At 46.9% G+C, this 14,988-nt stretch overlaps 1 protein-coding gene across 1 annotated transcript in view; it reads right to left on the reverse strand.

Moving 5' to 3' along the window:
• Positions 1–301: 301 nt before the first annotated feature.
• Positions 302–14,988, reverse strand: part of FSTL3 (follistatin like 3) — a 74,136-nt gene continuing 59,449 nt past the window's right edge. The window contains exons 4-5 of the mRNA XM_085637582.1: positions 5,583–5,813; positions 302–4,761 (exon numbers count right to left, since the gene is read on the reverse strand). Of these exons, the coding sequence (XP_085493708.1) occupies positions 4,709–4,761; positions 5,583–5,813 (284 nt within the window). The 3' untranslated portion in view covers positions 302–4,708. The remainder of the gene's footprint in view (positions 4,762–5,582; positions 5,814–14,988) is intronic.

Raw genomic sequence — 14,988 nt, forward strand, 5'->3', positions numbered from 1 at the left:
CGCAAATTGGGACAGCCTCATTAATATTCATGAAGCATGCAATTTGCGACCCCATTGGGAATCGCAAACAGTGTCTGAGATACTGTTGTACATTGAATTTGGCGACTCGCAACTTCTCGCACTTTGCGAGTCGCAAAATTCAATGGTCGTACATTTGGCCTCATGTGTTTTTATGACTTACTTCACCGGAAACGTGAGTTTGAGTAGTGATGGATTCCTGAAACTGTTGCGGAGGTTAGTACTCAGGCAACACGGAGCAACACGCTCACATACAACTCAATAAACATGGAAGCCGGTCAGATATAGTCTATATAAAAAGAATAGCACTTTATTGAAAAAGGACACAGCAAAACAATGAAATAAAACCTGCACAGCAAACCCAAACTTCCTGTGGTGCAAAAACTAAATAGCATCTGACACCAAAGACTGCAGCATCAAAGCAAACCTACAATGTCATTCAGAGATAGGTGAACACAGGTGCGAACAGGTTTAAGTGCGGATTGTACATCTAGGTCTTTCCAAAGGTACAGCAAATGTTCACAAGAGAAAGAAAGTTTCTCTGGCACAGACTGAGAATCAGAGCACAAACTATGGCCTTGAGACATCCTTTTCCTGGCCAATGTCTCAATGTCACCTCTGGTGTCATTCTTGTCTACTCCTCATTAAAGATCTGATGTCCACGTAATTAAACCCCATACTACTTTCTTAAGAGTCTGAAAGTGCCAGAGAGACTCCAGCTTTCTCTGCGTCTAAGACTACATGGTTGTACATTACAACTAGGGAAGGTCGGTAAACTCTGCCCCACTGGGGGAGTTCGCAAAGTTTTGCCCACTCCACACTCCGCCTGGAGTGCAGAGTTCTAGAAAAACTCTGCAAACTTCTGTGTGGCGAAGTTTTCTCGCTCGCGGTTCGGCAACATTAAATTGGCACGGACGAGCTAGAAATCAAGTGCTAGGATGAGTCCAAGCGCGATTTCTCAACGCGGCCAGTCGCGGCAGCCCGCTACCGTTTGCGCTGAGATGACTGCTGCTTGAGTAGAAAGAAACAGCGCCCTCTGGTGCGGGGTGTGTCGGTGTTCATGCTGATTTTACAGCACGGAAAAAGCTCCCAGCACTTAAAATCAGTGTGACGTGTAAGAAATTCGGTCACTCGCGGAACTCCACAAATCTCACTGAGGTTTTCTGTAATTCTGTGGAATTCCAGGGAGTAAAACTACATGAGTTCTGCCCACCCCTAGTCATAATACCAAGATTGAGAATATTGAACCACACATTAGTGGACTCAATGATATCAAACCCAACAATACACAGACTCTGGAATACTGAACTGTGCACAGACAGGCTCCAGATGATCGAATCACACATAGATGGGCTCCTGAGTCTTCAACTCTAGATATACTGGCGCCAGAATAGTGATATATATATATATATATATATATATATATATATATATATATATATATGCGAGAATTTGACATTTGAATTGCACAAAGATGGACTCTAGAAAATTGAAGCACATAGAGATGGACTCCAGAATATTAAACCACACAAAGATGGACATTTGATTATTGAATCACATATAGATGGACTCTAGAATATTGAAGCACCCAGAAATGGACATTAGAATATTGAATCACATTCAGATGGACTCTAGAATTTGAATCGCACAGAGATGGGCGCCAGAATATTAAATCACACAAAGATGGACATTTGAATATTGAATCACATATAGATGGACATTAGAATATTGAATCATATATAGATAGACTCTGTGATTTGAATTGCACAGAGATGGACGCCAGAATATTAAATCACACAAAGATGGACATTAGAATATTAAATCACATATAGATAAACTCTAGAATTTGAATCACATATAGATGGCCTCCAGAAAATTGAACTTTAGATATATTGATTCCACAATATCGAAGTGCCCAGGCTTTTTAGTGCTCGTACCCTTATACCAATGTTCCATATGGTTAAATGTAATTTATGAACAAATATTTGAATACATAGAATCACTATGCCTAGATGTAAGAAAACCTATACAAAACCATACAGCTTATCAATAGATAATTACAAAAATAATATAGCAAAACATATACAAAAATCATCAATAAAATCCAAAATGAACAGTCATTCTACCCACAAGGACTTTATAGGAGTTGCCATGAATATTTCTTGAACTTCCGGATGAACTGTGGAATGATCTAATGCTGGTCAGCTATTAACAGACATGTCAACTCACACGGCACCAGCGTGTGTCGCACAATATCGGCTCGGTTCACATGGTCTCCTGGCGAAGACCTTGAATTCCACAGTGAGCACGAAGGCTTCTGGAAACCCCTAGACAGAGTGCGTTTCCGGCTCATCGTGTTGGAAGCTCACCCTAGCCCACGCCCATCTGGGGTTTTAAAACCTCTTCAGAAAGTCCACAGAAGCCGCACATGACCTTTGTAATTTTGGGTGGATCTCTTATGCCAGGACTGGCCTCCAAGACCCGCCCATTTCCATGGGCCTCTACCTCCTCCTCCATGTTGGCTGAAATGGTAATGGGCTCAAAGCCCCCCTCCCGACCCCATCCTTTCAAGGCCCCACCCCAGAGGAGTAACGTAAAATGATGAGGCCAACCCTGCAGAATGAGAAGTGGGGACCCTGAGTCCACCATATCTCACACTTATTTATTGGCGTGGGTGAACTGGGGTCCCCCGAAGAGTTGGCAGCCCCTGAAGGGTTGTTGCCTGCAGGGGCCTGTGTTACGCTTCTGCCTGCCCCTTCCTCACACGGGGAAACTAACTTCAAAGTTGCCAGGTTTGTTACACTGAATATATTGGAAAACAAACTGTGCCTGCTTTGTCACAGCTTTATGTTCTGTTCTTGTCTAACTTCATTCATCTTTATCCCGCCTTGTCCTTAGCGGTCTTTTTGTGTGGTGCTCTCTTTATACCAGGTGTGGGTCAGTGTGGAGTGTGAGTTAGGTGCCTCATGAATTGGAGTTGGGGTAAGAGAAGTGTTGGTTGGTTGCTGTGGCCTATTTAGTGGGTCGCCTCCTAGTGTGCTGTTTGTGGACTGTTGTGCAGTATTAAGTGCAGTGTTGTGTGCTTTTGTGGGTTGTGTTTGATGTTGGCTGTGGATAGCCCTTGAAATGTCTTTTGTTGGCGCCCCCTGACTTCCAGACTTGGCCTGAGTTATAATGTTGGGTGAGAAGCATGAAGATTTACACAGCAGGTATGCTCCGTAGGAGGTGCGGGTGTGAGGGAGTGATGCAGGCTACGTGTTGTGTCTGAGCGAGGCCCATTGCATTGGGGTTCGGGTCTTTAGACTCAAACCTAACCCTAGTTAGATCTCCATTGAGAAGCTTGACTGTTCACTTGTGATAATCTGGTTGTGAGTGTGTTAGAGCAATCGTGCTGCCGTGATTGTACATGATCTATTCTGCGCTTGCTGTTCTAGATTCATGCAGTACCTGTTCTGTGTGTGAGAGAAGCTTGCACTGCTGCGGCCCATGATGTACCTGTTCTGCTCAATGGAAGGAGCCACCGCTGCGGATCGTGCTGTTGTATGTTCTTTGTGGGTGCGAATGAAGCCTGCACTGCAGCTGCCCATGATGTGCCTGTTCAGTTTGAAGGAAGTGTCCACAGATACAGATTGCTGCTGCACCGTTATGTGTGTGAGAGAAGCATGCACTGCTGCTGCCTGTGCTGTACCAGTTCTGTGTTCGAGGGAAGCTTGCACTGCTGATATTCATGCAGTACCTGTTCTGTGTGTGAGAGAACCTTGCACTGCTGCTGCCCATGATGTACCTGTTCAGTTTGAAGGAAGTATCCACTCATGTGGATTGTGCCGCTGTAAGGGGTTGTGTGTGAGAGAAGCTTGCACTGCTGCTGCCTGGGCTGTTTGCATAATCCCTGTGCTTTAGGCCTGTACGAGCAGGGGGTTTGTTCTTCTCCCGTTACTGACCGTACCCATGTTAGGGCAACACATAGAGCCTAGCTGGCCCTCAGCCCGGACCTCAGTGGCCCTCAGTGTCACTCTATAAGAGGGGAGTCCTAATCTTGGTATGGTCATTCTTTGCCAGGTGCCCTTTTGTTAATTTAGTAAAGGATTTCCAAGAGGTGCTATTGAACTGACGTGTCAATGAACTGCCCTTGAGAAGCCGTTCCTCTGACGCCACTATGGTGTGTCCCCTCTGCAGCCGGCAGCCATGCTTTGCATCATCTGACTCCTGAATGGCTCTTTGCCATGAACCAGGGACTCTCCTCAGCTCCTCGACAAGTGCCCTTCCACTCACAGCACTCCGAAGGTTTCAAGATAGCTAATGCAACCCCCCACATTAACTGTGGCAATAGGTGTGTCGTTGGCAGCCATTGTCCCTTTCCTGGTATGGTCTTTGCTGTTCTACACACAGTTCTGCAACAAATAGCCAGGAGCTGTTGCCATCCCACGCGTGGCGCCATTTTGTACCGGTACCATTGACATCCTTTGGGGCTTACGGTCATTCTGCGCCGGCCTTTTGTTTGGTGGTTCTGTGCCCTTGTGACTGTAGCGCTTTATAAATGCTCTAAAATGGACTCTATCGGTGGTATACCGACTTCTCAGGGGTCAAGGGTGACATAAATAGGGGGTGTCTGAGGTAATAAATAGCGGGTCCACATATGTACAGTATGAACATGTAATGCCCTGTCGGAGCTCGCGGTGCCCATGCCACCTCACACGTAGTTGTCTTCCACGTTGCCCAGGTCAATGGGGGGTCTTGTAGGAGCTGCAGAGGTAAAAGAGACAGAGGGGAGAGATTAGGGTGCAGAAAGGCACGGTGGGCGCACAAGAGACCCAGAGCAGCGTATGCAGGCTCAGGATGGATGGGACTGGTGCAGGGAGAGTGGACATGAACCCTGTGACTCCACAGCTAGTGCCAGAAATGGTCATTATTATTACATTTGTCACAAATGCTTCTGTTCTTCTGGGGTAAAACCCTGAGCACCTTTTTCAGCCATCTGTACCCCCACCTGGATGCGCCATACCTGACCCTCCACCCCCAACATTTGTGCTTATGGTTTTCTTGATAAATATATATATTTTTAATGGGTTTCTTCTGCATTGTAAGGCACAGACTTTCACAGTGAAGCTCAATCCACTGCCCCCGAAGGCCCCTGAGAGGACACGCAGAGTCCATCTCCTGGCATATGAGTGACCGTTTCCCAAGCCCTGTGGCCTTTGAGAGGTGTAAGCCTTTTGGGGGCACTTTTTGATGCTGCTGTAGGCCACTCCGTCGTCTGCAGACCTGGGGGAAATTCTTATTATTCCGTACTAATCAGAGTAATTTCAGTAATTTTGCAATACTCTTTTGACGCAAAATCATTGATTACACCCGTTCATGTAATTATAAGTGATTTGACACAAAAATCCTACTGCAGAAACAATTAAACTAGCGAGTCCGAGAGCTTGCCCACTGCTGCTGTTCGCGCTCTCTTGCATTTATCTCTAGTTTCCTACAAAAAATGTACCATCCTGTCCATTTTGGACGAGGTGTATAATCTTGTATTTTTGCTGTCATGAACCTTCTGTCTCGTTCACTGTACCTACCTGCTGTGCAGCTTCCGTAGTGGTGTACGCCGATGGAGCGCCCCAGAAAGCAGGTTGCCCGTCTCAGGTGGCACGCAGAGGGGTAGGTGACATTGTTATTCCCGCAGAGCATCTGGTCAGTGTCGGAAGGTTCCGGGCAGGGTGCTGCCCGGCATATCACACAATGAGCGCTGCCTGTCTGGTCAACAACGCACGTGTGGGTTCCCGGGCACACAACGCCAGTGCAGGTCTCTGCGAAGAAAAATAAGTATTTAGGGGCATGTTATAACCCACAGGTCACCCCCTAAGCTCATACAGAGGAAGGCACAACAGCAGAGAACAAGTCAAGAATGGCAACACAACATCTTCTTGTTGAGACATCTTTCTAAAACCTTGGGGCATATTTACAAGCCCCGCGCGCCATTGGAGCGTCACTTTTTTGACGCTCAGGTGGCGCACAGTGCAGGCCCATGTCTACAAGACCTTGCAAATCCACCCTGCAGGGCTTTTCATAGCCTTGCAGATAAGGTGTAAAGCCACGAAGCGCAAGCCGCTGCATTGCCTTACATTGCAGCAGGGAGGCGTGCCATATGTGTGGCTGTGGGTGTTCCCATGCAACACCCATGGATTTTGACACTGCCCCAGATTTACAACATAGTGTGAATCTGGGGCGGTTCCAAAAACGTACACCTCCCAGAGCAGGCATAACAACGAGAAATGTTTACATTTTCCTTGTTGTTTCCTCTTTCCACATATGTTGTATTCTGCAGCACACATGGAATGAGGAAAACGCCTCACATGACGTGATTCATGCCATCAACACAGACACCCTTATACCATGCTGCAATTTTTGCACCAGCGCTGGCTGAAAGGACAGGAATGCACTGTACCTAGTAAATACGTTGCATTTCTGTCCTTTCAAATTGGTGTACGGCAGCGCAGCAAAATGATTTGCAGCTCTGCCCTATACAAATTTATTGTAAATATGCCCTCTAGTTCACAGAGATGAGCTGCCGGAGCCTAACTAAATGACCATGAACTAGCCTTTAACAGCCTCTTTCGGAGACGTCCCTTGCTGGCTTAACCAACCGACCTTGAACCAGACTTCAACAGCCTGTTTCGGAACAGTCCCTTACTGGCCTAACTGACAGACCACAAAGAGGTCAACAGCAGCCTTTTTCGGAGATACCCCTTACCGACCCAACTAACAAGCCAGAGACGTCCCTTAGTGACCTAACTAACAGACCATAATCCAGTCTTTAAGAGGCTCTTTCGTAAAAGTCCCTTACTGGGCTAACTAACAAACCATGAACCAGTCTTCAACAGCCTCTTCCAGGGAAGCCTCTTACTGATCTAACTAATAAACCTTGAAACAGTCTTCAACAGCCTCTTCCAGAAAAGCCCCTTACAGGCCTAACCTAGAAACCACGAACCAGTCTTCAACAGTCTCTTCCAGAGAAGCCCCTTACTGGCCTAACCAACAAACCTTGAAACAGTCTTCAACAGCCTCTTCCAGAGAAGCCCCTTACTGGCCTAACCTAGAAACCACGAACCAATCTTCAACAGTCTCTTCCAGAGAAGCCCTTTACTGGTCTAACTAACAAACCTTGAAACAGTCTTCAACAGCCTCTTCCAGAAAAGCCCCTTACAGGCCTAACCTAGAAACCACGAACCAGTCTTCAACAGTCTCTTCCAGAGAAGCCCCTTACTGGCCTAACTAACAAACCTTGAAACAGTCTTCAACAGCCTCTTCCAGAGAAGCCCCTTACTGGCCTAACCTAGAAACCACGAACCAGTCTTCAACAGCCTCTTCCAGAGAAGACCTTACTGGCCTAACTAACAAACCTTGAAACAGTCTTCAACAGCCTCTTCCAGAGAAGCCCCTTACTAGCCTAACCTAGAAACCATGAACCAGTCTTCAACAGTCTCTTCCAGAGAAGACCCTTACTGGCCTAACCTAGAAACCATGAAGCAGTCTTCAACAGTCTCTTCCTGAGAAGCCCCTTTCTGGCCTAACCTAGAAACCACGAACCAGTCTTCAACACTCTCTTCCAGAGAAGCCCCTTACTGGCCTAACCTAGAAACCATGACTCAGTCTTCAACAGCCTCTTCCAGAGAAGACCTTACTGGCCTAACTAACAAACCTTGAAACAGTCTTCAACAGCCTCTTCCAGAGAAGCCCCTTACTGGCCTAACCTAGAAACCATGAAACAGTCTTCAGCAGCCTCTTTCAGAGACGTCCCTTAGTGACCTAACTAACAGACCATAATCCAGTCTTCAACAGGCTCTTTCGTAGAAGTCCCTTACTGGGCTAACTAACAAACCATGAACCAGTCTTCAACAGCCTCTTCCAGGGAAGCCTCTTACTGATCTAACTAATAAACCTTGAACCAGTCTTCAGGAGTCTCTTTTGGAGAACTCCCTTACTGGCTCAGCTAACAGACCGTAACACAGTCTTCAACAGCCTCTTCCAGAGAAGCCCCTTACTGGCCTAACCTAGAAACCACGAACCAGTCTTCAACAGTCTCTTACAGAGAAGCCCCTTACTGGCCTAACCTAGAAACCATGAACCAGTCTTCAACAGTCTCTTCCAGAGAAGCCCCTTACTGGCCTAACTAACAAACCTTGAAACAGTCTTCAACAGCCTCTTCCAGAGAAGCCCCTTACTGGCCTAACCTAGTAACCATGACTCAGTCTTCAACAGCCTCTTCCAGAGAAGACCTTACTGGCCTAACTAACAAACCTTGAAACAGTCTTCAACAGCCTCTTCCAGAGAAGCCCCTTACTGGCCTAACCTAGAAACCATGACTCAGTCTTCAACAGCCTCTTCCAGAGAAGACCTTACTGGCCTAACTAACAAACCTTGAAACAGTCTTCAACAGCCACTTGAAGAGAAGCCCCTTACTGGCCTAACCTAGAAACCATGAACCAGTCTTCAACAGTCTCTTCCAGAGAAGCCCCTTACTGGCCTAACCTAGAAACCATGACTCAGTCTTCAACAGTCTCTTCCAGAGAAGCCCCTTACTGGCCTAACTGACAAACCTTGAAACAGTCTTCAACAGCCTCTTCCAGAGAAGCCCCTTACTGGCCTAACCTAGAAACCATGAACCAGTCTTCAACAGTCTCTTCCAGAGAAGCCCCTTACTGGCCTAACCTAGAAACCATGAACCAGTCTTTAACAGTCTCTTCCAGAGAAGCCCCTTACTGGCCTAACCTAGAAACCACGAAACAGTCTTCAACAGCCTCTTCCAGAGAAGCCCCTTACTGGCCTAACCTAGAAACCATGAACCAGTCTTCAACAGCCTCTTCCAGAGAAGACATTACTGGCCTAACTAACAAACCTTGAAACAGTCTTCAACAGCCTCTTCCAGAGAAGCCCCTTACTGGCCTAACCTAGAAACCATGAACCAGTCTTCAACAGTCTCTTCCAGAGAAGCCCCTTACTGGCCTAACTAACAAACCATGAACCAGTCTTCAACAGTCTCTTCCAGAGAAGCCCCTTACTGGCCTAACCTAGAAACCACGAACCAGTCTTCAACACTCTCTTCCAGAGAAGCCCCTTACTGGCCTAACCTAGAAACCATGACTCAGTCTTCAACAGCCTCTTCCAGAGAAGACCTTACTGGCCTAACTAACAAACCTTGAAACAGTCTTCAACAGCCTCTTCCAGAGAAGCCCCTGACTGGCCTAACCTAGAAACCATGAAACAGTCTTCAGCAGCCTCTTTCAGAGACGTCCCTTAGTGACCTAACTAACAGACCATAATCCAGTCTTCAACAGGCTCTTTCGTAGAAGTCCCTTACTGGGCTAACTAACAAACCATGAACCAGTCTTCAACAGCCTCTTCCAGGGAAGCCTCTTACTGATCTAACTAATAAACCTTGAACCAGTCTTCAGGAGTCTCTTTTGGAGAACTCCCTTACTGGCTCAGCTAACAGACCGTAACACAGTCTTCAACAGCCTCTTCCAGAGAAGCCCCTTACTGGCCTAACCTAGAAACCACGAACCAGTCTTCAACAGTCTCTTACAGAGAAGCCCCTTACTGGCCTAACCTAGAAACCATGAACCAGTCTTCAACAGTCTCTTCCAGAGAAGCCCCTTACTGGCCTAACTAACAAACCTTGAAACAGTCTTCAACAGCCTCTTCCAGAGAAGCCCCTTACTGGCCTAACCTAGAAACCATGACTCAGTCTTCAACAGCCTCTTCCAGAGAAGACCTTACTGGCCTAACTAACAAACCTTGAAACAGTCTTCAACAGCCTCTTCCAGAGAAGCCCCTTACTGGCCTAACCTAGAAACCATGACTCAGTCTTCAACAGCCTCTTCCAGAGAAGACCTTACTGGCCTAACTAACAAACCTTGAAACAGTCTTCAACAGTCTCTTCCAGAGAAGCCCCTTACTGGCCTAACTGACAAACCTTGAAAAAGTCTTCTACAGCCTCTTCCAGAGAAGCCCCTTACTGGCCTAACCTAGAAACCATGAACCAGTCTTCAACAGTCTCTTCCAGAGAAGCCCCTTACTGGCCTAACCTAGAAACCATGAACCAGTCTTCAACAGTCTCTTCCAGAGAAGCCCCTTACTGGCCTAACCTAGAAACCACGAAACAGTCTTCAACAGCCTCTTCCAGAGAAGCCCCTTACTGGCCTAACCTAGAAACCATGAACCAGTCTTCAACAGCCTCTTCCAGAGAAGACATTACTGGCCTAACTAACAAACCTTGAAACAGTCTTCAACAGCCTCTTCCAGAGAAGCCCCTTACTGGCCTAACCTAGAAACCATGAACCAGTCTTCAACAGTCTCTTCCAGAGAAGCCCCTTACTGGCCTAACTAACAAACCATGAACCAGTCTTCAACAGTCTCTTCCAGAGAAGCCCCTTACTGGCCTAACCTAGAAACCATGACTCGGTCTTCAACAGCCTCTTCCAGAGAAGACCTTACTGGCCTAACTAACAAACCTTGAAACAGTCTTCAACAGCCTCTTCCAGAGAGGCCCCTTACTGGCCTAACCTACAACCATGAACCAGTCTTCAACAGTCTCTTCCAGAGAAGCCCCTTACTGGCCTAACCTAGAAACCATGAACCAGTCTTCAACAGTCTCTTCCAGAGACGCCCCTTACTGGCCTAACCTAGAAACCATGAACCAGCCTTCAACAGTCTCTTCCAGAGAAGCCCCTTACTGGCCTAACCTAGAAACCATGAAACAGTCTTCAACAGTCTCTTCCAGAGAAGCCCCTTACTGGCCTAACCTAGAAACCATGAACCAGTCTTCAACAGTCTCTTCCAGAGAAGCCCCTTACTGACCTAACCTAGAAACCATGAACCAGTCTTCAACAGCCTCTTCCAGAGAAGCCCCTTACTGGCCTAACCTAGAAACCATGGCTCAGTCTTCAACAGCCTCTTCCAGAGAAGACCTTACTGGCCTAACTAACAAACCTTGAAACAGTCTTCAACAGCCAAGCCCCTTACTGGCCTAACCTTGAAACCATGACTCAGTCTTCAACAGCCTCTTCCAGAGAAGACCTTACTGGCCTAACTAACAAACCTTGAAACAGTCTTCAACAGCCTCTTGCAGAGAAGCCCCTTACTGGCCTAACCTAGAAACCATGAACCAGTCTTCAACAGTCTCTTCCAGAGAAGCCCCTTACTGGCCTAACCTAGAAACCATGAACCAGTCTTCAGCAGTCTCTTCCAGAGACGCCCCTTACTGGCCTAACCTAGAAACCATGACTCAGTCTTCAACAGTCTCTTCCAGAGAAGCCCCTTACTGGCCTAACTGACAAACCTTGAAACAGTCTTCAACAGCCTCTTCCAGAGAAGCCCCTTACTGGCCTAACCTAGAAACCATGAACCAGTCTTCAACAGTCTCTTCCAGAGAAGCCCCTTACTGGCCTAACTAACAAACCATGAACCAGTCTTCAACAGTCTCTTCCAGAGAAGCCCCTTACTGGCCTAACCTAGAAACCATGACTCAGTCTTCAACAGCCTCTTGAAGAGAAGACCTTACTGGCCTAACTAACAAACCTTGAAACAGTCTTCAACAGCCTCTTCCAGAGAGGCCCCTTACTGGCCTAACCTAGAACCATGAACCAGTCTTCAACAGTCTCTTCCAGAGAAGCCCCTTACTGGCCTAACCTAGAAACCATGAACCAGTCTTCAACAGTCTCTTCCAGAGAAGCCCCTTACTGGCCTAACCTAGAAACCATGAACCAGTCTTCAACAGTCTCTTCCAGAGAAGCCCCTTACTGGCCTATCCTAGAAACCATGAAACAGTCTTCAACAGTCTCTTCCAGAGAAGCCCCTTACTGGCCTAACCTAGAAACCATGAACCAGTCTTCAACAGTCTCTTCCAGAGAAGCCCCTTACTGGCCTAACCTAGAAACCATGAAACAGTCTTCAACAGTCTCTTCCAGAGGAGCCCCTTACTGGCCTAACCTAGAAACCATGAACCAGTCTTCAACAGCCTCTTCCAGAGAAGCCCCTTACTGGCCTAACCTAGAAACCATGAACCAGTCTTCAACAGCCTCTTCCAGAGAAGCCCCTTACTGGCCTCACTAACAAACCTTGAAACAGTCTTCAACAGCCTATTCCAGAGAAGCCCCTTACTGGCCTAACCTAGAAACCATGAACCAGTCTACAACAGTCTCTTCCAGAGAAGCCCCTTACTGGCCTAACCTAGAAACCATGACTCAGTCTTCAACAGCCTCTTCCAGAGAAGCCCCTTACTGGCCTAACTAACAAACCTTGAAACAGTCTTCAACAGCCTCTTCCAGAGAAGCCCCTTACTGGCCTAACCTAGAAACCATGACTCAGTCTTCAACAGCCTCTTCCAGAGAAGACCTTACTGGCCTAACTAACAAACCTTGAAACAGTCTTCAACAGCCTCTTCCAGAGAAGCCCCTTACTGGCCTAACCTAGAAACCATGACTCAGTCTTCAACAGCCTCTTCCAGAGAAGACCTTACTGGCCTAACTAACAAACCTTGAAACAGTCTTCAACAGTCTCTTCCAGAGAAGCCCCTTACTGGCCTAACTGACAAACCTTGAAAAAGTCTTCTACAGCCTCTTCCAGAGAAGCCCCTTACTGGCCTAACTAACAAACCTTGAACCAGTCTTCAACAGTCTCTTCCAGAGAAGCCCCTTACTGGCCTAACTAACAAACCTTGAACCAGTCTTCAACAGTCTCTTCCAGAGAAGCCCCTTACTGGCCTAACTAACAAACTTTGAACCAGTCTTCAACAGCCTCTTCCAGAGAAGCCCCTTACTGGCCTAACTAACAAACCTTGAACCGGTCTTCAACAGCGTCTTCCAGAGAAGCCCCTTACTGGCCTAACTAACAAACCTTGAACCAGTCATCAACAGCCTCTTCCAGAGAACCCCCTTACTTGCCTAACCTAGAAACCATGAACCAGTCTTCAACAGTCTCTTCCGGAGAAGTCCCTTACTGGCCAGATGCAATGTATAGATTTAAAGCCAGTGATCTCTAAAACCATTTAGAACATGCCCAGCAACCATTGCAGATCAGAAGCTATTCCAATCATTTTGAATTTCGAGACCAGGGGTTTTCAACCTTATATGCAAAAAGAGCTACTTATATCCAGTGAAAATCACCCGAGCTACTAATATTATTAGCGTTGTAATAGTGACCACATTATACAATATTACAGCAGTGGCCACTCACAAGATTAATATCAATGATCACCTCAGTGCATCAGGCAGGATTGTCAGCAGTAGTGTAAACAAGCATTGGCTTGTGAATGTAGACCCACTCATTTTGCCATTGTTTTTTGTCGATTATGTTCGGCATCAGCAGAAAAAAGTAAATGTACGATGTAGTGCATGCGTGCACATGTAATTATAAGCTGGGGAGGTGGAAGAAAAAGCAACTTGGAACAAGAAAATGCAGCACATAAGTGAGAAAGCAGGGAAAGACGTACTCCCAGAGTAGGGAACAGCGGGGCATATTTACCAGAGAAGTGGCGGAGTGGGGTGTTAGCTTCCTTGGCTTAACACCACTTCCGAAACACAGGGCTGCATGGTATTTACAAGAATACGGTGCAGCCCACCGTTTCCAACTGCAATGGCGCTAGTTTACCTGGCTAGCGCCAATGCAGGCACCCTTGCACGATGTGCAAGGGTATCTGCGTTGCAGGCACATGATTGTTTATGTGCAGGAAGGTGGCCCTTCCTGCACATGATCAATCAGTAATGGTGCTCTGTAACTTCTGTGTCTGCTGCCTAATGCAGCACACAATGATTGTTTACGTGCAGGAAGGGACACCTTAACAATCAATGGTGTTTTGCTGTTTCTATGTGTGCTGCACAGCACCGATGGAAACAGCAAAAATGAGGAAAAATAAAGCTTTTTGGTGACGTTGTGGTGGCGATAGGGGCAGCGCCTTAGTTACAAGGCAGCGTTAAGCCACTTGATGTGGCTTAACGCTGCCTTGTAAATAAGGTACCCTTTCACGCTGTATTTAGCGTGAAAGGGAAGGGCAATGAGTGTTGTGGTGGGCGTTCCTCCGCAACACCCATTGATTTTGGCACGTGAATAAGGAGGCAGCGCCAAAATTAAGACCAGGGAAAACCTGGTCTTAAACAGGCAAAATGAGGAGAAATGATTTATTTCTCCTCGCTTTTGCTGTTTCCATGTGTGCTGCCTTATGCATCACACATAGAAACGGCAAATTGCCTATGATTGTTTATGTGCAGGAAGGGGGACCTTCCCGCACATAAACAATCTTCCCCCAATGCAGCCCCCCTTGCACTATGGTGCAAGGGTTCCTGCGTTGGCGCTAGGCAGATGAACTCAGCGCCAGCACTAAGGGAAATGCATCCCTACATTTTCAGAATGGATAAGCCTGGCATTAGCAATGTTTGCTTAACGCCACACTTCTCCATTCTGCTGTAAATATGCCCTGAAGTTGTGCAGCTTCTATGCGTGCTGCATTGAGCAGCACACATAGAAGTTACAAAACGTAATTTAAAGATTGTTTATGTGCAGGAGGGGGGACCTTCTTGCACATAAACAATCTTCCCCTCCAACGCAGACACCCTTAACTATGGTGCAAGTGTGTCTGCGTTGCTGCTAGGCAGCTGAATTTAGCACCAGAGTAGGAGGAAACACAGACTGCAGCATATTGTTGTAAATATAATGCAGCCCTGCGTTTCACAAGTGCTGGAACGCGGCTTAAGCCAAGAAGGCTAACGCCGCGCTCTGTCACTTCTATGGTAAATATGCCCCAGAGTGTTAACATAACAAGATACTGCGTAGCACGGGCAAAAGAAAAAAACATGATGGGCCTTAGTGACAAGAAATGATGCTTCGCCGCAGCAATGTGTCAAAACTACTTGCTCCTGTGGCAAAAATCCTTACGACGCCATGGATACTCCATTTTTCTAATACAGGGCTCCACAGTGCAAGGACCCT

Source organism: Triturus cristatus, chromosome 12 (assembly GCF_964204655.1).
Source record: "Triturus cristatus chromosome 12, aTriCri1.1, whole genome shotgun sequence".
In the NCBI taxonomy this organism is placed as follows: Eukaryota; Metazoa; Chordata; class Amphibia; order Caudata; family Salamandridae; genus Triturus; species Triturus cristatus.